At 40.1% G+C, this 24,706-nt stretch overlaps 1 protein-coding gene across 2 annotated transcripts in view; it reads right to left on the reverse strand.

Annotated features, from left to right (window-relative positions):
* gria1a (glutamate receptor, ionotropic, AMPA 1a) overlaps positions 1-24,706 on the reverse strand; it is a 151,713-nt gene that overhangs the window by 11,753 nt on the left and 115,254 nt on the right. For both annotated transcript variants that reach the window (XM_041797483.1, XM_041797484.1), the window contains exons 12-14: positions 14,916-15,114; positions 12,898-13,145; positions 4,137-4,251 (exon numbers count right to left, since the gene is read on the reverse strand). In XM_041797483.1, coding sequence (XP_041653417.1) covers positions 4,137-4,251; positions 12,898-13,145; positions 14,916-15,114 — 562 coding nt within the window. The remainder of the gene's footprint in view (positions 1-4,136; positions 4,252-12,897; positions 13,146-14,915; positions 15,115-24,706) is intronic.

The raw sequence follows: 24,706 nt of genomic DNA on the forward strand, positions 1-24,706 counted from the left end.
TTACAAGCTTCAGCAGCTGAGATGGGACAGACTCTGCATTCAACAATGTTTTTGTTCTTCTCCAGTCAAAGCTTTATAGGAGAGTGGCAAAGAGATAGAAGAAAACTCATACTAAATTCCCACAAGAGTCTGCCAAAAGCCACAGGGAGACTCGTGGTGGAAGAAATTTCTCTGGTCTGGTGAGATGAGAATGGTGCTTCTTGGCTGTCAGACAGAACTCAAACACTTAACATCACCACTGTGAGCAGTGGTGGCAGCATCATGCTGTGGGGATGCTTCTTGGCAGCCGGCCCTGGAAGGCTTGCAAAGATAGAGGGTAAAATTAATACGGTAAAATATGAATAGAAAATATAGAAAATCCTGTAGGGCAATCTTATTCAGTTTGCAAGAGAACTGTGGCTTGGGAGAAGATTTATTTTCCAGCAAGACAATGACCCAAAGCATACAGCAAAAGTTACACAGAAATTATATTAATCATGATTGATTTCAATAAAAGGGTAAAAAATCCAAGGGTTAGATTAACAGCATGTACAAAGGTCAAAGTTTAAGATCAGTAAGTTTGTCTTATGTTTATTTGCAATGGCTTTATGGAAATTAGTACTAACCCTTTTTTTTAAGTCTCATGATGAGATGGTGTGTATTAACAAGGGCTAGTAAAGCATTGATTGAAAAATCTAAAACTATTGCACTAATCACATGCTGTTTTGAACTTTGACTACTAGTGCAATAGTGATGTTTTTGTCTTGATTAAAACTGCACTGAGTTTGATATAAAACAACAAATCAATGTTGCAAGCATGGTTTATTGATCCTGTGTTTCAGTTGAATGAAACAAAGGAAGACACTGATTGAAAGCAAGATGTATTATTGGTTTATAGAAATTTGTTCGAAATTGGAGCATGGAGCTTGAAAAGTGGGAAGATCCAGGTCTTGGCCTGGTCTAGACTTCTACAGCAAGGATATTCTTCATTTAGCAATGACTGTGTTTCCCTCTTAAGCACTCCTTAGAGGAACTCCCAGTATGACTGATTTTAAGAGCACTCAGAAAATATCAGTCTGCTCCATTTTCCCTCGACACTGAGCCCTTCATGGCACATACGTTTTGACACTCCTGCACACAAGCTTCAAAGTCTCAGCAAGAGAGAGGAAGATTTTCTTGACACGTGTATTGACAGGATCAGGAGGCCAGCTGACATTTCAAACATGTACTGTAACAGACTGAAAGCTTTTCTGTCTGGGAGAAGTAGCCTACTTCCTAAAACAGTGTCGATTATATAAAGTGGAAATTCATGCATGCACAGTGGCAGACTCAGTGTGACTCTGGCTCGATCCTGCAGATTGACAGGGTATGCATCCATACGTGAAAACTCTGCTGTGTAGGAGTTGGAACAAAATTCTTAAAAGAGCCAGGAGGCTAAGTTCACATCTCAAAATGTAGCAACGCTGAAAGTTCATGACCTAATGTTATGATTTGTTCCTCTACCTCATTCCTGTTTCTTTTTTTCCTATTGATCCTCTTTGGGAAGGAGCTGTATTCGAACAAACTGCTGTGGAATAATTCATAACAAACCTACAGCACAGACTCAAGGTTATCATCACACCTAATCTGTGTATTCACTTCTGAATGTTTGTGTCTGTTGGAGGATTGGGGATCTATTTTCAGAGGGTTTATCTCATAGATGGGGACTGTGGTCTTTATGTGTAAAACAAACCATTGTTACGATCCTAGCTAATCCAACACACAATATTTATTTACACACTGGCAAAGAACACCAAATCTCTCACAACACAAGCTCATCAGTGGAAACAGATAGACACCAGAGTACCATCCCAGTACTGGCCTGAATATAAAACAATGAGTCTTAAAATAAAGTTGGGCTGTTTCATGTTAAAAAAAAAACTTTAAAAAGGACTGATTATTCGTAATCACTGCAGGAGTTCTCTATGAACACCTCAGGACTTATACCAAGAGAGTTAGCCACATAAAGCTAGCTTGTTTTATTATCGCTAGGCTGGGTATTTTGTTTGTATTCTTCAGTAAGATGAGGGTAGCCTTCAGCCTACAGCTTTTGGAAGAAAACTTCAAAACAAATTTGAATCAGTTAAATTTACTTGGAGGTTTTCCTACAATAACCTTACTTTTTCTGGTATCAGCAGCAGCTTTAGTAGCTAGTGTTAGTTAATACTAGCAATTCCCACAGAGCTAATAATAAGAAGTCAATGTTGCTGAGTCATTTTAAGGAATAATAGATGGCATACACATCATATGTCCAGCATGGCATGCCCTTTCAGTTGGACTAAGTGTCGAAATATTCTGAAACATTGCTGCCTTTGGTTAGGGGGAACTAAAGAAAAAAGGAGCAAAATAGATGATTATCTGCTTTAAAGTGCCAGTACAGCAAAATGAAGTCTTCAACCCCTTGGATGTTTATATTTATTGATTTATAAATCAATCACAATTTGATTTAAAGTTTGCCACATTTATTTTACCCTCTTCCCTCCAGGGCAGGCTGCTAAGAAGCATCCCCACAGCATGATGCTGCCACCACCATCCTTCACAGCGGAGAGGGCCTGTTTGTAGTGATGTTCATTGTATGGTGTCAGCCAAACATAAAGCATTATGCATGATGGCTAAAAAGCACCATTCTGGTCTCATAAGACTAAAGAGCTTTATTCCAATTGACCATGGAGTCTCCCTGTGCCTTTTGGTGAACTCCAGTCAAGATTTAATATAAGGTTTCCCTTTAACAGTGGCTTTCTCTTTGACACTTTCCCATAAATCTTTGGTGAAGAACTCAGACAAAAGTGTTTGTATGCAGAGTCTCTCCCATCTCAGCTGCTGAAGCTTTTAACTCCTTCAGTGTAGTCGAGCTTGAGTTATTTTGATTAGTGTCCTATGAGGGCAAAGCATTTGAATCATTATTTAAAAGAGGCAAAAGGTACATTTTCAAAAGTGTCCCATGTTACAGATATTCCTTGTTATACATGTCCCAAAGTAGCTTTACTGACAGTGGGAGAGGAAGTTAACAATAGTAGTAATAAGTGTAAACTGCAATGCTCTGTATATTTTTGGAAAATCCCACTAAACTGTGTTTAATTAGATGTCAAGCTTTTTTATCTTCTTATATCTCAGTCTCTAATTGGAAAAAAGGGGTTGTCTTGTCTTATATTCAGGCCAACACAGCGGTACTCGTAGCGCCACATGGGGGAGAACTGTTTAGAGGCTGGGTCTGGACTTAGGACTGGTCTAGGATCAGGGCAGGGTTGTGCTGGGAGATGCTGTGAGGTGACACGTTTGGGTTGGAGACTAACCTTTCTTCCGGAGTCCTTGCTGCCACACTCCCCTTTATCGTACCACCATTTGTTTTTCAGTTTGTCTAAGACGGCTTGTTCATTGAGTTTCAACACCGCTAGGTTTACTGGAATTCTTCCAACCATAAGGAAATAACATAAATAACATATTATACCATGTTATTTTATGTTATTAATTCAGAGACAAAGAGCAGCAATTACATACACTTGTTAAAGCACACAGCACATACACACATACAAACGTATAATTAGCATAAACATCAATATAAGCATCAGAGTCAAAGTGATATGCATTAATACTCCATCTAGCTTGCTTTATTTGCTCTCTGTGGCAGTAGATGTGTATTACTATATCACTTTGGGCAACCGGCTCACTGCTCACCCTCTCTTACGCAACACGGATGTCTCAATTAAATCTTTTGTCAAAAGTAAATTGCCAAAGGTAACAACGAAAGCTGAACAAATCCCAAAGCCTCTAAATGGATGCATCTTCAAATATCATCGAGCACGAGGGACTCAGCTTGTTTAATTACTACACATTGATCAATATTAAATCCTCTCTACTCTTCTTTTTTTACAGGAAGGGGAGATAGCACAAAATCCCGCCCCCTCCATGTCTGGTTTTCAAATTCAGCCACCCCAGGCCAGATAAACAACCTTACCCCCCACCCCAGCACTTTTCCTTTGCTCTCAGCCACACTGCAGAGAGATTAAGTGTTGCCAGAGAGGTAGTGCAGTGAGAGCCTGCCGGTTACCCCCGTCCCAACACACCCCCACTCCCAGTGGTGGTGGGTTACCCGCTAGGTTTATCAAACTGGCTCTGACCTTGGAGTCCCCGCCCCCGCTGCCGCACTCTCCCTTGTCGTACCACCACTTGTTTTTCAATTTGTCCAAGAGGCCCTGTTCGTTCAGTTTTAACACTGCCAGGTTTACTGGGTTTCTTGAAAATAATATAAAACGATAGCCATTAGGAGACACTCGACGGGACATATATAAAAAGATTGGTCGCATTGTGGTGGTGATTATGAAAAACAGTCAGTATGTTCACATGCAATTGGAAAAAGTCGAAAAAGCTGAAAACTGAACTGGACTGACTGCAAGTATACTAACTCAAATTTTTTAAAGTCAAAGTAACAAACCTAGACAGTGCAGCTAGGATTTGATTTAAACTTAACACAAAAAGTAAGGACATTTGTGTTTTGTAGATTATTTCTTTGTCACAACAATGTTTTCTTGCAAATATCTTGTACTGTTTAAAAGCCTGTTTATTTCCCTTCTAAATGGTGTCACATTTGGAAGGAACATAAATTTGTGGGATGAGCAGCAGAGCTGAGTATGTGGGTTGTCCCCATGAAAAAATTGCCAAATCTTCTCTGCCAATGCAGAACAGCTTATTCTGCTGTTGCTACTGACTCTTGTTTTGAGCTCATGGTACCTCCAGGTGCTGATGATCAGGGGCCTCAGTGGCACCTGGTTGTCTTCTACAGATCTGCAGTCAAGATTTGCATGACGATATGATGGAAGACTCTGCCCCGACAATCTGGAACAGACTTCAAGTAGCCAATCTCCAGTCTCATAGGACTGCCAGGGGGCCCGCTATGACTGCACTTCACCATTAGGATTGTTTGGTGTCAACAACACATGCACTGGAACATTAGCATGTGGAGGAACTTTATATTCAGCGATGAGTCCAGATTCTGCCTACAGCAGTTGTATCGTGGGGTCAAAGCCTGAAGATGAACAGTATGCTGATTGGTACACTGATAGAGTAACATTTTTTGATGGAGGCAGTGTGATGTGTGGGGCGGCATCTCCCTCAGTAGTAAAACGAGGCTTGCTGTCATTGGAGGCAATCTCAATACAGAGAGATACCGTGATGGGATTCTGCAACTAGTGGCAATCCCATATCTCCACAGTCTGAGACTGAACTCTGTCCTCCAAGATGACAACACTTGCCCCCACAGAGCGGGGTTTATCAGAGACTACCTCCAGAATATGGCAGTGGAGAGGATGGAATGGCCTGCCAGCAGTCCTGACTTCAACCCCACTGAACACTTGTGATATCAGCTTACCCATGCTGTTTGTGCTACAGTGACCAACACAACCACACTGGCTGACTTGCAACAAATGCAGGTTGAAGAATGGTATGCCATCCCACAGCAGTGTGTGACCAGGCTGGTGACCAGCATGAGGAGGAGGTGCCAGGCTGTTCTAGCTGTGTGTGGTTCTTCCACACACTACTGACCTAGCCAGCATGTCCATGTGGGCCCCATATGTTTTATGCAGGCTACAGTATGGGTCCTATGTGGGTTTGTCCATGGGTTCCATGGTGGCACTACCTGTGATTGCTGTGTGATCTGCTAGAGTGGGTCAGCCGATATGAGTCCCAAATATAGGCCCCATCTCTAGAGAGCCAAGATAGATCCTACCTGTAGTAAACGTGAGCAACTGCAAGGATCTCTAGATGGGGCCTACTGTATATGGGTCTCCTATGGGCTGATCCACAAAGTTCACATGGGCAATCACAGGTAGGGCCACCATGGAACCCACAGATAAATCCACATGGGACCCATACTGTAGCCCACATATAACACATGTGGGCCCCACATGGACATGCTGGCTGGTTGAGGCTCCTGTTTGTTAAATGAATAAATTGTGAAATTGTCAATATGTCTTGTTTCCTCAGTAATCCAATCTACCAGACAAGAGTCAATGGCAGAATAAGCTGTTTGGCATCGGCAGAGAACATTCAGCAAATTTTTCATGGGTGCAACGCACATACTCAGCTCTGCTGCTCATCCCACAAATGCATGCTCCTTACAAATGTGGCACCATTTAAAATAAAATAACATTTATTGGCAAGAAGCATCGTTACCACAAAGAAATAATCTATCAAACACAAATTCCCTTACACTTTGTGCTAAGTTTAAAGATTAATATACGGATTGCTTGGAGATGCTAAAATCCCATCCACAAATCATTCAGAGGGGCAAAAATAATTCTACCATTGCTTAGACATTTCTAAAGAACATCTCAGTCCTCTGTGTCCATTTCTAAAGTCAAAGTTTAGCATGATTAGAGATTCCCTTTACATTACTGTCAAAAGTAAAGCTGCATGGAATGTCATGCTGAAAAGAAGAAAAATCTCCTATTCATCAGTTGGCTGACTTTCAAACATACGACTGTTAATCTGAGAAACCATGTAGTACTGACAGATTATCATCTTCCTGTTTTTATCCAGATTTGTCGATACTGGGGTAAGTACAGCAGTCCAGTTATTTATCCTAATCAAGCTAAAACCCAACTTTGCATGCAAACGTACTGAGTGACCAAAGATTAGAAACTCCTGCATGAGACTACTGATATGAAGCAGGAATGCTGGTCATTGATGCACGTGTTAGTTGTGTATCTGTGATGAGCTGTCCATACAGAGGCAGAGTCAGGTTTTACCAGGCAGGGGCCTCAGAAGGAGACAGAGCACACTCTATAAATGGAGATACTTTGGATGCGGAAGTCTGTCTACAGATGGTAATTTCCTTTCAGCAACAGCAGCATACAGATTGCTATGGAAACTAAGCTATCAATATTCAACCTATAAAACCATCCTGGTGGATAGAGGCCTGTGTTGATTAATTTATATCAGCAGAGACAAATGTAGAACGAGGCTTTGAATGTTTAAGCTGTCACTTTTGCTTCCAAAACAAGTTTATTTCCTAAACTAGCTGAAAGGAAACCTTGATCAACTTTAGACGGTGCTCTGAACAGCATCTCTATAGGGTCTGCTCTCTCTCCAGCAAGTGTGTGCATTTCCTATAGCTGACTGGTTGAGGACAAAGACTCTCTGCACCCACAAATCCCAGAAAGGCAGAATCTGCAATCAGAATTTGCATAAAAGAAGTGAAGATTGCAGCCTTTGTCGAGTTGGCTCTCACATCAAATCAACGTCTCTTCTTCTCCGCATTGACAATTGAGTCGGCTTTTCTCACCAGCAGACGCAGACGAGTCTTTGTCCCCGACTCTAAATGTGCGACACAGCTGTAGGCAACACAGGTATATCCTCTGAGCTGGTAAAACCTCTGAATTCTTTCTCTCAGAAAGAAAGAAGTCAAAGTGTGTGGGCATGGATTGTACGCTGAGCTACATGTCACTGGTTAGTTCGTTCATGTGGTTTGATAGGTGGGATGGGGGACATAGTCAGGCAGTCATGGGGGTGGCTGGACATCGTACAAGAAAGAAAGGAAGAACAAAGTATATCCAGAGCAGTTCATAAATTCATCAGTGATGTTTAACAGCAGACCCTAGAAAGTGAAGAATATTTAGCATTTTTAGAGAGCTGCTTTCAATCATACCTGCAGTGCAAGATTAAGTTACACTAACAGATCACTTCATTAGGTACACCTGTACAACTGCTCATTAGCACCAAAATCAAATCATCCAATCACACGGCAGTAACCAATGCATTTAGCCATGTAGACGTGGTCAAGACGAGCATCAAGAAAGGTGATAAAAGTGACTCTGGACAGGATTGTCATGTTATTATACTAAATTCTGACCCAAAAATTCAAATATCATGTATTTTCATTTTCTTTGGTCCAGTCCTAGTTAACCTGTGTGAACTACAGCCACAGTTTGCGGTTTTTAGCTGACAGGAGTAGCACTCTGCATGATGTAGCCCTTCTGCTTAAAGGCTCAACATGCAGTGCATTCAGGAGGGGTTCACAGATGTCACGGTTCAGTTCCTAGATCAGGTCGAGGGTTTGGTATATTGGAAAGGAGCTAAGCGGAGTGCCTATATTCACACTTGTAGGCACTGTTCTCTACTTCTGCATATCAGCGTATATCCTTTAAAATGTCTTAGCAATCCCGCGACCCTCACTGCTTTAAAAAAACAACATGGAGAAGTTGGCAAGAAGAGGAAAAACTTTCCTTCTTGGCGTGCTCTGTTTTGCCTGCTTCCTCCTCTTCTTCATTGGTTGTTTAAAAGCAGTTAGCTAACACTTAAGAGCTTCACTGCATCTTTCATTGTCGGTAATACTGTCATTTATGATTGCCGTTTTTCTCCATTCAGACCATAGACCGTGATGGTTTGGGACTAATACTAATACCGTTACACCCGTCGTGTTCAGAGATACTCTTCTGTATACCCCAATGGTGCATATTGGTGTTATTAGCTTGAATAAGTGTGGCCATTCTCTTCTGACCACTTAGCAAGCAGCACCCTCTGTGGCTAAGGAAAGCCAATGCAGAAGAGCTAAAAGTTGCAGTTCCTTGAGTAGCCACTTAAGGCTGGTTGGTGACTTGGTGAGAAAAATGCGTTGACCTATTCAACCATTTTTGGTGAGTGGGGTTTAGGGAAAAAGTTTGGGAACCATTGACTTAAATCCCATTTCTTGCTCACTGCGATGCTTGTTCTAAACTTGAATGAGCAGTTTAACAGGTGTACCTAATGAAGTGATTGGTGTGCGTATGTCCAATGTCTGGTCTTGCTACAGAATACACTCAACAGATCTGGTAACATACTTCAGTGATTTTCTCTCCTGCTCAGTGTATTTGCTGCAGGGAGCTAACTTTGATGACTTGTCTCTCACATTTGTCAGTACCATATATGGTATTAGAAGGAGAGTATTACCAAATTGAAACACCATTAATCATTGCTACATATAACACAAAGTCAGTTTTTTAAATAATATAAGATTTGAGAAAAATACTGCAACACCAGCTTGAATCGACATGATGCCTGTGTGTACAATTTCAATATTACTTACATGTTTACATGAATTAAAGTTGGGTTTTAGTCAGATGAACAAAACAATTCCACTTTTTTTTTAATTGCATGTAAAATGAGAATGCATTCATGCTGATGTGTAGCAGGAATAAAGTCAAGATCTGCACAGCATGAGGGCTGGCTAACATGAACTAATTAGCAGTCATGGTGCTAGCTGAAAGATAAAGAAAGGTGAAAGACTGGCCTGAATCAGCAGGACTCTCTCTAATGAAAATGAAAGTCATAACATCAAACAGCTGTTGAAAATATTTCAGTCTGGGTTACAGTGCAGGACTGACGTATTTCCTTTTAGCAAAGGTAGGCGCATGTCAGAAAGAATTATGGGTATCCAATTTACAGCAATATAACAACATGGGCATATAAAACTGTCTGCAGAGAGAGTATTTCACTGATACAGGAAGGATACATCTTGATAGTAGCGACAGGCACCTTGAATGCTGAATTTGGAATAAGGATAAGTCTAGTGGTCAACCTTATAATTTAGAACTCTGCTTGTAATGCCCTGCAGAAAGGATTGAAAACAGCTCTTTGGATTCACTGAGCATTCATGGATCTCTGATACCAGTTAATCAGCACAATTGGCAAAACTTCCACCATAACCATAAAGTACATGAACCAAAGCTAATTTCTTCATAGAAAATTAAAATTCATTGTTATCTCTTAATAAAAGTCAGTATCAGACATCTGGGAATGGCAACTTAAGAGTGACATACAGGTGCATCTGAAAAAAAATAATATTGTGGAAAAATATATTTTTTGTGATTTAATTCAAAAAAGTTTACTTCATACATCTAATTTCATTTCTCACATACAAAGTTAAATACTTACCCAATAAAGAATACTAATGTCAATGTGATATGTCAGATTTTTTATTTTCAATAAATTTGCTAAAATTTCTAAAATTCTGTTTTCACTTTGACATGATGGGGTACTGGGTGTAGATTAATGGGAATAAAAATGAGTTCTTTCTGAATGCATTATGTACTGTATGTGGAAACTGTCAAAAGAAATAATAATAAATAAAAAACTAGTGAGACTGGCCTGGACAAAAATGATGGTACCATTTACTTAGTATGTTGCTGCACAACTTTTGGAGGGAATCACTGCAATCAAGTGATTTCTGTACCTCACAATAAGACTTCTGCACCTGGCGACATGTATTATGGTCCACTACTTGTGAGCAAACTGCTCCAGCTGTCTAAGGTTTGACTGCATGTTTCAGCTCCTTCCACAGATGTTCAACAGGATTTAGATCAGGGCTCATAGAAGGCCTCTTCAGAACGGTCCAATGTTTGGTTCTTAGCCATTCTTGGCTGTTTTTAGCTGCGTCATTATCCTGCTGGAGGACCCGTGACCTGCGACTGAGACCAAGCTTTCTGACACTGGGCAGCACGTTTAGCACAGAATGCTTTGATAGTCTTGAGATTTCATTGTACCCTGCACAGATTCAGGACACCCTGTGCCAGATGCAGCAAAATACCAACGGAACATACCTGAGCCTCCTCCACATTTCACTGTTGGTTCAGTGTTCTTTACTTTGAATGCTTCATTTTTGCATCTGTGAACAAAGAGCTGATGTGAATTGCCAAAAAGCTCCAGTTTTGTCTCATCTGTCCAAAGGACATTCTCCCTGAAGCTTTGTGGCTTGTCAATATGCATTTTGGCAAATTCTAGTCTTGCTTTTTTATGATTAGCTTTCAACAGAGGATTATTCCTCTGTCATCTTACATTAAGTCCACTTTGGCTCAAACAGCAACGGATGGTGCGTACTGACACTGATTTACCTCGACCTAGGAGTTCACCTCTAATCTCTCTGGAAGTTGTTCTGGGCTCTTTGGTTGCCATCCACATTATCCATCTCTTCAATTTGTCATCAATTTTCCTCTTGCAGTCACATTGCAGGGGGTTGGCTACAGTCCTGTGGACCTTAAACTTCTGAATAATATGTGAGATGGTCTTATAGCCTTTACCTTTAACATGCTTGTCTAATTTTTTTTTTTTTTCTAATCTCTGGGGACAACTGTCTCCTTAGCTTTCTGTGGTCCATGTTCAGTGTGGTACACACCGTGATACCAAACAGCACAATGACTATTTAAATAGGCAGACTGACTAATAACAAATCTGAAGACACCTGTGATGCTAATTACAGGACACACCTTAGTCTTACATGTCCCTAGGGTCTAAATATTTTTACTTTTTCTTGGAGTACCATCATTTTGGCCCAGTTAATTTTTTTAAATCTATTATTACTTGTGTCAGTTTCAAATTCTTTAACGGAAGGGTACCAACAATTTTGTCCATGTGTGTATGCCGTACTGTTGCAGTATTACAACAAAAGGAGCCGTGACCAAGTAATGAGTATTGAGTGCATTAATGAATGTACAATTTAGAGGGTGGTCATTCCTGTGTTATCTTTCATTGACCCTTTGTAATATTCTAATACTTTCAGATGTTAGAAATTTTATTTCATTAGCTACAAGCCATAATGATTAAGATTAAAATAATAAGGGCTTGAAATATTTCACTTTATGTGTAGAGAAAATTTCACTTTTTGAATGAAATGACAGAAAAATGAACATTTCCCTAATATTTGTTTTTTTAGATGTCCCTATACATCACTCTGCTTATAAATAGGACAAAGAGAGGGAAAGTAACTGAGGCCATCCTCAGCAATTCACTAATATCTGAATATTTTTGTTTTTTGTAAAATAAAAGGAGCCTCATAGTTACATGAATTCAACATCTCCATTCAGCATGCTCTCACCTTTGGCTGTTAACCAAGGTGAAACCTTGAATGAATCGTCAGCGAGTTTGAATCAAGTCTCTCCATATGGCTCCTTTCATTAAAATGAATGAGGCCTATTAGAGGTAGATTAAAAGCTTCAGATGCCATCAGCTCCTGCTCTCTCCATCTTCACATGAGAAATATGAATGGGAAGTTGGTTAAGGTGCTAATGTGATGTGAAGAGACAGCTGCTGCTCTTGGACATCAGCGGTAGAAAAGAACAACGAGCATGAATTATCACTCATTAAATCAGATATCACATTGAATGTGACGAATAAGAATCCAACTCTGCTATTTACACATTCACGGTGTGAGCCCTGGCGGAAGTGGAAAAGTAGCCGTATGGGATGTGCTCCTTTTAAGCTGTAACCCTGCTTCAAGGGCTCTGTTGGTTTCACATTTACATTCTGTATGAGTGTTTCTGTGTGTTTGAGGGGATGCTTCAGTTTCAAAGAAGACCGCCTGAGACCAGCCTCAGCAAATGTTCATAAAGCAGGTTTAGAATGTAATTAGCAGCCGGCAGGGAGACAAGTGTAGCTTAAAGAGGATGGAAATTCTCATACTTCTACTTCACACTTCTGCTACTGCTCATAAGTCAGCTTTAAATAGGCCATCTACATACATACATATGCAGACACAAACATAGATGGCCTTATGTAGTGAAAATGAGGCATGTTTAAGATGCAAATATGTCTGTGAGTGTATGAAAAAACAATGAACAAAAGAGGAAGAAGTTCTTTGAGGTAGTGTGAAAGTCAAGTCATGCTTTATGTCTGACAAGAATGAATTCCAAGGAACAAAAAACAAACAGTGATGCGTGTTTTATGATAAAAAGGGTGCAAACACAAATAAAAATGCACACAATTTTATAAAAAAGGTGAAAGTTGTCAATGAAACTTTCTCAAATACGCACAAATGCTTATAACTTAAATGGTCAAATCGACAGGTGATACATGATTTCCAATAAAAGCAAACAGAGGCTTTTATTCAGCCATGCTGCAGTGTCAGGGGTTTACCTGAGGGGGGAGCCCTTGGGTGTTGCAATGCCATAACCTTTAGAGTCCAGGTTTCCTCCCACCTTCATGGTGTCGCAGGGTTTCCTCTGCTCTATGTACTCATTCATGGTGGACTCCAGCAGGTAAGCGTACTTCCCTTTAGACTTCCTGACTCTCATCACGCCCTCGTCAGTGGTCTTCACAAACACAGACGGGTCAGCTGCTTTCATGTAGGACCACATCTTCTCAAACACGGCGATCTTAGACCTCTGTTGGTGGATGATTGAGCAGAAAAGGCAGAGAAAGGGACAGTTAAGTGTGAATGCCTGATTTTGCATTTTGATCCTGAATAAAGCTGCTTTTAAGTTTAGAGTCTTGAAATTGTCATGCATCTCAAATAATTAGAATATTATGAAAAAGTCTAATGTTTTCCTGTGATTTAATTTAAGAAGTATAACTTCTTAGATAATACAATAATCAATAATAATAATACAATAATAAGACAATAATCGAAAGCCATCATTACAAAGTGAAATATCCAATACTTTTTGTGTTTAAATGTTGATGATAATGGCTTGCAGCTCACCACAAATAAAAAATCCACTATCTCAAAATATTAAAACATCAGACCAAAAATAATATATAATACAGAAATGTTGACCATCTGGAAAATTATGCTCATTTATGCACTCAGTAATTGGTTGGAGTTCCTTTTGCTCAAATTACTGCATCTATGCGACTTGGCATGGAGCCAATCAGTCCGTGGCACTGTGAGGGTGTTATGAAGGCAAGGTTGCCCTGAGAGCAGCCGTCAGCTTGTATGTTTTGTTGAGCCTCTTGTCTTCCTTTTGGCAGAGATTCTCTACAGGGTTCAGGTCAGGCCAGCTGGCTAACCAATCAATCACAGTAACACCATGGTCAGCAAACCAGTTTCTGGTAGTTTTGGCTTCACTGTGGACATGCGCCAACTTCTGCTGGAAAAGGAACTCAGTATCTCCATAAATTTCTCAGCAGATTGAAGCATGAAGTGCTCTAAAATCTCCTGGTAAATGTCTGACAGTGCTGACTCTAGACTTGATAAAGCACAGTGGGCTAACAGCAGCAGATGACATGGCACAACAAACCATCACTGACTTTTATCCTGGAACAGGACGTTGGACCACTGAGAAACAGTCCAGGTCTTTTTTTCTCCTTAGCCCAGGTGAAAAGCTACTAACACTGTCTACTAGGGGTGTAATGGTATTTGTATTCGTCCCATACCGTCACGGTATGGCTGTCATAGTTCGGTGCAAAATCGGCAAAAATATGCTAATTTGCATACTTAACAAGCTAACTTGCAGTTGTGTGATGATGCGTTCATGTCAATATATCCATGAAAATAACCTAGTTATTCAAAAATGTATTTATCTATTAATACTTTTAATCACTGAAGAACTTTTGGAGGGAGGTCGCAGCACTATTTATAATTTAAAGGTAATTTATTCTGGCTATTTATTTTAATACAATTTAATTAAAAAACTTAACTTAAATTTTATTTATCCGCTTCAATCACCATACCGAAAATGTACCAAACCTTGGCTTCAAAACCGAGGTATGTATTGAACTAAAATTTTTCTGTACTGTTACACCCCAATGTCTACAGTTCAGAAGTGGCTTTACACTAGGAACAGGAAAAATGTAGCCCATTACCTGCAACCATCTGTGTGGTGTACCTTAATACACTAACTCTAGCCTTAGTCCGCTCCTTTCTGAATGCAATTATTTCCAGGCCTGTCATTCCCAAGTGGCTTTCCAACTCTATCTACTGTCCTTGTCTCTACATAGAGGCATAAAACTAAAAAGGACATCTCAAACAAAGATTATTTCCTCAATTAAAATCACTGTGCTATTTTGGTTAGCCTGGTAATGGCATTTTCCACTATGCATTAGCATCAAGCTAACAATCAAAGAATCATGCACCATCCACCACTGTTCATCCCAGAGGTTTGGACTTATTTAAATAAATAAATAGATAAATAGCCTAAATATTGGTGCCTCACCCTGAAGAATTCTTTGGTGGAGCCGGCGTCCAGCGTCCCATAGGCGATCTCGGTCTGCTTGGCGAGATCCTCAGCGCTCTCTATAGGAGACACCATCCTCTCCACTGTCAGGAAGGCAGCCAGGTTGGCAGTGTAGGATGAGATGATGATGAGGGTGAAGAACCACCACACACCTCCGACGATTCGGCCGGACAGAGAGCTAAAAGTAAAAGGGAAAAAATTGTAATGGGTTAAAATGGCAACATTAAATCCAGAATATGTTTACCTGCTGATACACATCTTTACTTCATTATTGGTGATTAATGTTTTGCAAAGGGAATCAATTAAACATGAATTTATTGGCTCTGGAAAATAAATGGCATCAGTCCTTTTCTTCTTGTTCATTTATTTTTCACACAATCAAGTAGAGAAATCTTAAATCCTTCAGATGTTCACACTCTCCAAATGACCTACATTGCATCACACTCCCTCTGCACTCACACACTCTTCTCTTCGTTCCACCAGGCTTGGAGAGCTTAGTCCAATGTGCTGAGGAAAGATAACCGGCTCGACAAAGGCCCACTCAGCTTCCCGCCTGCCAAATTAATCTCACTTTAAGAAAGTTGCCAATATGTTTCATGGAACCACGCACATTAATTGTTGGGGATTAATAAGCAGACGAGAACACTTAGCCACTGGTCTAATTGCAATTTAAAATAAAAAAACTGACTGGATGATTTGTGAGCAAAATCCCCAGAGTCAAATCCTTCCCTCTCTCTCTCTTCACCTCTGAGAAGCCAGCTTGAACAGCAACAGCAGAAATCATGTTGCGTTACATATCTTGTCCCCGACAAGCGCGGAGGCACCAAGCGGCAGAGCTTACGCAATGAAAATGACACAAATCTGAAACAAAAAAGGCTTTCATGATTCACCTTTGTGCCGTCAAGCCAAATGGAGCGTGAACATGAAGGCGAGATTAAGTATGGGGAAAAAAGAGAGGTGGGGGGGGGCTAAAACATAATCATTTAAGATGCTTTCCAGATGACGGGCGGATGATGAAAGAGCCGTCGCGGAGTGTGAGGAGAGCAAACACAGACTGAACGCAGAGCCTTTGAAAATCAGCCGGGAGAATGCAGAGATGTCTGCAGGGTGTGTTTGTGTGTGCGCTTTTCTCACTTGTTGGCTGATCAGTGTTCAGAAAAAGGTGTTGGGAAGGTTAAGCTCTATCCGAGCTGTGAGAAAAGCAACATGTTTTTCTAAATACCTTAGCAAAGATTTAGTCCTGCTGCAATCCACAAGGTAGTTGTTGACTATCCTGCGGCAAAACACTGTTTCAACTCTGTAAAGCGATATATTCATCCTCAGAGCTTCTCCAGGTAAGATTCATATAGGCAGAGAATACTGGCTGCAGTACACTGCCATGTAAATATTGGTCAAGTGTAATTCAACCAATCATTGAGAGGCACCTTCCTCCCACAAGCGCTATTAAAGTATTAAACAACACAATAAACTCTGATCCAGACTCACACAAATTAAGTTACTTTACTTGATAATCAGGTAAATGTCCTTCTTAGGAGGTTTTTATCAAGTAAAGTTTAATTGCAGGGTGAAGGAAACCTTTTTACTGTTGTTTCAAGCAGAATCAACTTCAAGACAACAGCAACATCTCAGGACTGGGCTGCCAATGTGCTGATACACACCACTGTCCACTAGGTGGCAGTAACCAGGTCAAAGCAACACTCAAAAAGCAGAAAAGAAGATGATATCCAGTCTGAGTCGTCTGATCCTGTGCTAAAGCAAAGTTTGCCCATGCTGTAAACAGAAGTGAGGACAAAACAACATTTCTTTGATTTCAATTTTGATTATATTTTTGAAATCATAAGGTAAGATCTATGCTTAAGAATAAAAAATATAAGGCCTAGAATTGAAAATTTGCTCTGATTTCGAAAGTCATTTGTTTATCTTTGCACACATGTGGGCAGAACATGACAAACCTCTGTTTTCCTACTTCAGCTGTTCTTGATATAGTAGTAGAGAGGAGAAACTTCCAAAAAAGAGAAACCACACAACTGTCCTGCACTGTAAGACTGAACAGTTACACAATGATGCATAGTAATGCTTCTGTCTAAAGCTGCGTATTTCTGGGACAGGTCTTCCGGGGTTAAGGACCTTGCCCAAGGGCCCACACTGGATACTGTTAGGAATAAGCACGAGTCCCTCTTCCTTCCTTTCTTTTCTCGTTATAAATTGTTTTGGACTGGTTTTCATGAGGGAAATAAAACACTGGATTAAGCTGTGTTGGAAGTCTTGAATGCACCCTGACAGCAGTGCACGCGTAGCTGCAACTGTGTCCCCTTTAAATGACGTCAGAAAACTCAGGTAGTGAGAACTATAATGAAGCTTGAGCTCGCTGAACTACGCAAGACTTCCAGAGTAAGGTAGGCCGGAGGCCCTGACGACAACAGCGTGGAGGTTAACTAACCCAGCCTGTACTTCCATACTGAAAACCAGTCCTGTTTTCCTTCATCTCATTTCTTTTCATACACTGGATGTTAGGGCTTTAGTTTCTGGCATTGTTTATTTACCTGGGTTTAACCCGTAACAATATCCAATTAGCCCTGACTGGGTTGAATGCTGAAAGTTGTTTAGAAGCAGAATGGTTGCGTTAACTTTTAAACTTTAGCATGTTGTTTTGAGTTGGATGTAGATACAAATTTTGTAGGAAATTTTCCACAGTGTAGTTTAATTTAAAAGCGTTAACCAAGCATAATTGTACGAGTACATTTTAGTTGACTTATCTTCAAATGGCTAAGTACCTGCTACAGGTAGTTGATTTTATTTAAAGTTATCTACTAGTATGAAATGGGTATTAATTGTACTCTTCACTTAGTCATTTGTATATCTAACTTAAAGGTCACAAATTATGAAGAAAATACTTTTATCAGGTTTTTCTAACAAAAACATGTGCCCATGGCCTGTCGACAACTCCCCCAAGAACCCCTCTGTTTCAGCCCTGCTGTAGTATAAAGACACCTGTGTCTGGAAGGTCCAGTCACTTGCCAAACAATCGCTGAGTCTGAAATCACTCCCTATTCCTTATATAGTGCACTATATAGTGAATACGCAATTTTGTAGTGGTGTCTGAATTCTGAGGTAGCATGGTTATTCACTATATAGTGCACTCATTCTTTCCCACAATGCATTTTGAAAAGTAGTGAGCAACCGATGCTCACTACCACAGCAATATTTACCATCATGCATCGCAATTGCTGCTCTCAAACATGGCGGACAAATGAGATGAGCATAGGAACATATCTAAAAACTTTATTCAATACTTTTTTGATCGTTGGTTTTCACCAAATCTGTAAGAAAATGTTAAGGATTTAAAACGGAGTAACTGAAGATTACAAGACATGAGACCATTATCTTTATGCAAAAAAAAAGTTACATTACACACAAAAATGTAGACTATTTTGCCACTAAAGACACAAGCTTTTTTTGTCTTTTAGTATTTTTATTTTTTGTGTAAATATGTTAGGTTTAGAATCAGTTTTCAGTGAAACTTTACCTTTAATTTCAATCCTCAGCTGTTGTCATGGAAATTTACGAGACGCTGTTGCTAAACATTTTAACTGTGAGACGGTGATGACATCATTTCTCGCAGCCGGACTAGTGTCCAAAATCACTTTTGTGTTTTGCAGTTAGGTCCACTATATATATATATATATATATATATATATATATATATATATATATATATATAGAGTGATCCTCGTCTGGGTTGTCGTCCCTCTCCTTGTGCATTAAAACCATTCACTCCCTTCCCTCTGTTTGAGATCATCTTGTTCCACTCCTAGTGTGCATTACTTTCGAGCCTTATTATCCTGATAGATCCTTTGTGTTTAGACCCAATTTATGACCTTAGTTTTCTGAGTTTGCCTACCATTTTTGTACTTTTGCCTGAGATTACGGATCTCCTGTATACCAAACTTTACCTCCATTAAACGGATTTTGAACTTTTACCTGTGTCCTGTGTCTGTATGTGGATCCTTTGGCTGACATTTTGTGACACAGTGTACCTGGCTAACATTAAAACTGCCATGAAAACAAAAGAACACTCCGCTCAACTCAGGGGATGGATACAAAAAAAATTCCAACACACTGAAAATACCCTGGAGTTCAGTTAATGCCATCATCAAGAAATGGAAAGTAAATAGCACATGTGTAACTCTGCCTCACAAACTGAGTGACAGGCAAGAAGGAGACTAGTGAGAGAGGCCATCAATGAGGACACCTATGACAACTCTGAAGGAGTTGCAAGCTTTAGCAGCTGAGATGGGAGAGACTGCATCCAAAAACCGTTGCCTGGGTTCTTCACCAGTCAAAGCTTTATGGGAGAGTGGCAAAGAGAAAGCCAGTGTCAAAGAAAACTAATTTAACCTGGACTAGAGTTAACCAAAAGGCATGTGGCAGACTCCATGGTCAAGTTGAAGTAAGTTGTTTGGTCTGATGAGACCAAAAGGGTGCTTCTTGGCCATCAGACGGAAAACAAACACTACACATCGCCACAAACACACCATCCCCACTGTAAAGCACAGTGGTGGCAGCATCATGTTGTGGGGATGCTTCTCAGCAGCCTGCTATGGAAGGCTTCTAATGGTGGAGAGTAGAATGAATGTGGCAAAATATCAGAAAATCCTGGAAACCAATCTTGTTATAGGCACTGTATGATATGGTATACGTCCAAATTGAAATATTATCTATCATTACTACATATTACACAAAATAAAAGTTTTAAATAAAATTAGGTTTGAGAAAAAAACTGCAAGAACATTGCTAGCTCACCGCCCTTCCTTCCGACATTACCATGTCAGTTTTGATGATTGGTTGAGCATGTCCATGTAGTCTGCCATGTCCATTTTCCCACACACAGACATGGCAAAAGAAAAAAACTGGGACCTTGGCTAAAAGTACCTTTCTGTTGTTTTGCTCTAAACCTAAAAAAAAGGGACTGACTTGACAAAAGATCTTCAAAGATCAGGAAAAAGAAAAAAGTGTTATGTGTTCAAACACAGATAGGGAGAGAGAGGGTGAAAGAGGCCAGAGGGAAATGGCAGAGATGAAAAGTAAACTGGATGGTACCACCAGAGGCTGACAAACTCCTTAGCTTTGACTGCTGCTGGCCTCTAGAGACGGCAGTAAACAGCTGTCTAATCCTCCTCCTTCAGCCGTTCCTTTTTCTCCCCCTGTCTCTCTCTCCATTCTTTCTTTCCTCTCCTCCATCCACTCTGCCTCTCCGCTGTGCTGCCCGCCTGTCTCTTCTTATGCTGGGGGGCTGACAGAAGCTTGTTATGGGCCAAGACAACAATAGCCTACACCTTGGCACTGACACCGATGCATCCAAGTATGCATGCACACAAACACATACAGGGATACAGAGCATACTTTTCTTTCTCGGGGACAATGTGCGAGAGTGCGAGTTTGTCGGTGTAGGAGAACAACCGGGTCACCATTTGCTGTGTGACTGAGGAGAAAGAGAGAGGCTGTGTGTGTGTGAGATGTTTACATGTGTGCGTGGGTGTGTGTTGGTTCTCCTGCAGCATTCCTCCTCCCTGGTTGAGCAGAGCGACTGGCAAACACAGACCTGTTTGTCTCTGTTTGTTTCCTTTTGAACTCGTTTCCTTTGAGCCTCCTTTTCCGCTCCTCATGCATTATTGCACAGAAGCCAACCTTGGTGCTGCGGTGAAACATTAACTAAGCTGTCGTATTACAGAAAGGGAAATCCTCCAAGTAGCACTGCAATTTCATCGTCTTGTTAAGGCAATGATTAATCAATTATTCACTCTGCCTCTTTTATTGCATTACGAGGAAATGGAAAAGTAATGGGAGCAGGAAAAATACCAGCTCGGCAGCAGGGATGTATGGAGGAATCTGATACTAATCTGTTCAGTAAGAGTTCAAATGATTATGATGATTGTGTATTTAATGTGTAACTAAACCTTCATATCACTGAATTCAGCTGTAAAGTGATAAATATCTGTATTTAGCTGTATTTAGTTGTTTAAAAAAATTGACTCGACATTTGTGTACAAATGTTAATGTTAATGCAGAGTATGGACTAACATACTAAAGTAACATCACTTTGAATCCAAATGCTCATTTATCCCTGATAATGCATGTCTGAACAAAGCCTGTGACTTTGGGTGTTCCTGCAGGCAGCTTCAAGTGGACACTCTAGGAACTGCAGTTTTTTAACCCTTAGCACTCACCAATGGTAAATTGCCAGCATTTTTAAATAAGAAAAGTAACTGAGCACATACCAAAATCTGATATACTGTTAAAAGTAATAAAAGGTTAAATAAGTAAGATTTTCCTCAAAATAATAGGGTTCATCTTAAATCAGTTTTTTTTCTGAATCATCAACATCATCAACAAACCAGAAGAAGTGCATGCAGTCCTGCAGTTCTGCTCTTTGAAATGTTTGATTTTTCTTTATTAAGGTTATTTCATGGATGTCAGTGTTTGTGCAGGGCTGTTATACTGCATAGTCTGCAGGTCAGGAAAAAAGGAAAACTTTAGGGACCAGGAGACATCGCCATAAGGGATGCACCATATTAGATTTTTGCCGATATCCAATATTTACAGATTTATTTTAGCCAATACCGAATTAATACCGACATTCAGATATGTTTATCAGACCAAAAACTTTAGTCCTTTGAACACACTTTAAGGTTTGAGGATGAATAAAGAATCAAACTTTAGCCTTTCAAACACACTTTGAAGTTTAAACAATGACGATAAATAAAGAAAAAGTCCTGAGCTGACATAGGTCTGTTGGTCTGGCCTAAAACTCCACTTATTCATTATTATTATTTATTATTATTATTATTAACATTTGTTATGATATGGCCAAAATTTACAGTCGCTATATGCTGATATTCACTGTCAAAATATCAGATGTAAGTATCAGCAGAAATGTTGATATCTGCCGATAACAATACTGTGTATCCCTAATTGCCATGCCTCCCTCTGCTGCAGACAATAGATTGGAATTTCTGATTATAAACAAGGCAAAACTTAACTTAAATAGTTTGTACAAGTGTCCTTTGCTATGATAAAGATATGCAGGCCTATTTAATTAGGGCCTTGTTCATGAAACGATGAAACATATTGATTTTTGACTGCAATCTATAATTTTTTTTTTATTGTGTTGGCTTTGGAAGGGCCCACACCAGTGCTTCCATACTAGGCCTGGTTGCTTGAATCACATTGCATGGATATATTTCACATAAATCTGGTAAAGCTCCTATAGAAAGCATTTGAGAGGGCAGGGCATTTTAAAAATTCTCAAAAGGTGATGGATTTTACAAACATGGAGTCTGGCTGATCCATCTGCTTTGCAAGGTTCAGATTAAGTAAAGAACACTTAATTTCTTTCATATTAAAAAGAAGCCTTAAAAATGCAAAAAGCTTTTGAGCATATATATCAGGCATCCAGTATGAGTCTGTTTTAAGATACATGTAGTTTACTCTTCCGCACATACAGGGAAACCAACAGTGCTTCATGTATGTGTCTACGGTGGTCAGTTTTGATGGACAGCTGAACAAATTGGACCGTCTCTCTACAGTACACCAGATACAGATCTGTGTTAAGAGATCTCCACCCACGGCTCCCCGAGAATCTGCTATAGCACTAAAGCCTCATTAGAATTCCCCTGGCTGGCCCCCTCTATTCGATATGCTAATTAGCAATGACTAATGACTTTAGCAAGTGTAAAAAATGAGCCAGTAATGGCCACATTACAATGGATTAGGAATTACAGAGGTTTAAATGGGAAAGAAAATGGTCTGTAATTATGGTGTGATTCTAAGACAAATCAGGGACGGATAAGGAGTTTTCTGCTCCACCGACTTTTTTTTGTTTCTTAGAAATGAGTGAGACAGCTGTACGTTCACCATTACTGTGCACAGCTGATACCAGTATGTCTGCATGTGGATGGACAAGACTTTCTGAGTGCCAGTCAGTAGAAAGGACAGAATGAGGGTGACAGAGGCTGGCAGGGTGGAGACGGCGAGCAAAAGGCATGCAACGAATGAAAAAACCAAGAGAAAGAGCAGACAGAAGAGAATGCACAGATAAAGACACGGTGTGATATAACAGCCCTCGGTCTCTCTGAATATCTGCTGACTAATTAGCTGTTCTGCTGCGGTGAATCACAGGAAACATCCTTCGCAACCACAGCTCACAAGATGTGATAATGATAACAGAGCTATGAAGAAAAAAAGCAGAACACTGGAGCACTTTTTTTAAATTTTTTTTTATCAAGACCGCAAAACAGGACCACAGATTAGATAAAGTCACAGGGTGTGTGTGCCCTAAAACTTAAGATGCTTTTCCAACAAGTGGTTTGGTTCACTACGGTACTGTACACCAGGTTACTTCTTTACCCTTTACCAGTTATATGTGAGAGTGTCAGAGCTATAGAGCGTCAAAAATATGCATCATGTAGGCATGATTTTAATACCTGATTCTTATCACTTATTATAGTGGGGCCTGATTACCTAGTAATTCTATAGTAATAATGTAATGTAATGATCTAATCATTTGACATATGCTGGCATTTCACAGTTAAAACCAAAAAAGATGGTAACACTAAGGAAGTACTTGCCTGGTATTAATGATTAATTATTATGTTATTCCTCCTAGTATTGTGGCAATTCTCTGGTAATTAGGTGATATTCTGCCCTAACCCTACCCTAACCCAAATTACATGAAAGTTATTCAGGAAGGACTAACTTTAATTTAGTGGGCAAAATAAAGAAATAACCTGGGAATTATCAAGCAACTTATTTAGAAACTATCATCTTATTTAATAAAGATTAAATAAGATTATAATGTGAGATAATGAATAAAAGCATTCAGTAACATCCCACCAAATTACCAGACAACTGCCACAATTTTACAAGGGTAAGGGTTAGGGTATGAGAGTAAGAGTATAGCCCGTTTCAGACTGGGAGCGTGACATGCGCGTCTCAACCGCCACACGCCTGAATTTTCAGTTTAATTGCATGTTAACAAGTCAGGGCTTTCAGACTGCCTGCATGTGCGCCGCATCTCCCTCTTCTCTTGCGCCGCAAGAGTTTAGAGGTTCAAAGTCTCACCTATTTTTTCCGCCCACCGTGTGCGGCTATGGACCATATTAGACAGGAAAATGATAAATGGAGAGCCATATTTATAGCGTTGTAGCACATATGCACATAGAATATGTTTACAATGTGTTTCTTGATAACCCTGAGGAAGGCCACAAGTGTACCGTATGCGCCTGTTTAATAAAGTTGTTCTCTAAAGATCACTATTAGTGAAACTTTCTGTCTCCACACTGGTAGAATATGTCACAGGAAAGTCAAACATAGTAAGTGCTTTTCTGGTTTGTGCTTTTAATAATTAAAAGTCCAGTTTAGCGTTTCTGTAGAGAAGCTCCTTTCACTTATACAGAATGCTTTTGTTTTGAATAAATCCCGACATACTTCCTCTATACACTGAATCAAGTAGCTTGTAGGGGGCTTTTTTCAGGTAAAACTTGTGAAGAAGGACAGGGCTTTGAGAGCAGGGAGATTCGGCTGACACGCAGCAAACTTGTGCCCTGTATGAAAGCCGCACCAGCTTTCGCACAGGGCAGGAGCCGAAGCAGACACGCGCAGCACACACAAGCAGCAAAACACGCTCCCAATCTGAAACAGGCTTAAGAGTTGGGGTTAGAGAGTTAGGGTAAGGGCAAAGTACCAAAGTACCACCAAATTATTAGCGAATT

This window comes from Cheilinus undulatus, linkage group 10 (genome assembly GCF_018320785.1).
Source record: "Cheilinus undulatus linkage group 10, ASM1832078v1, whole genome shotgun sequence".
Taxonomy (NCBI): Eukaryota; Metazoa; Chordata; class Actinopteri; order Labriformes; family Labridae; genus Cheilinus; species Cheilinus undulatus.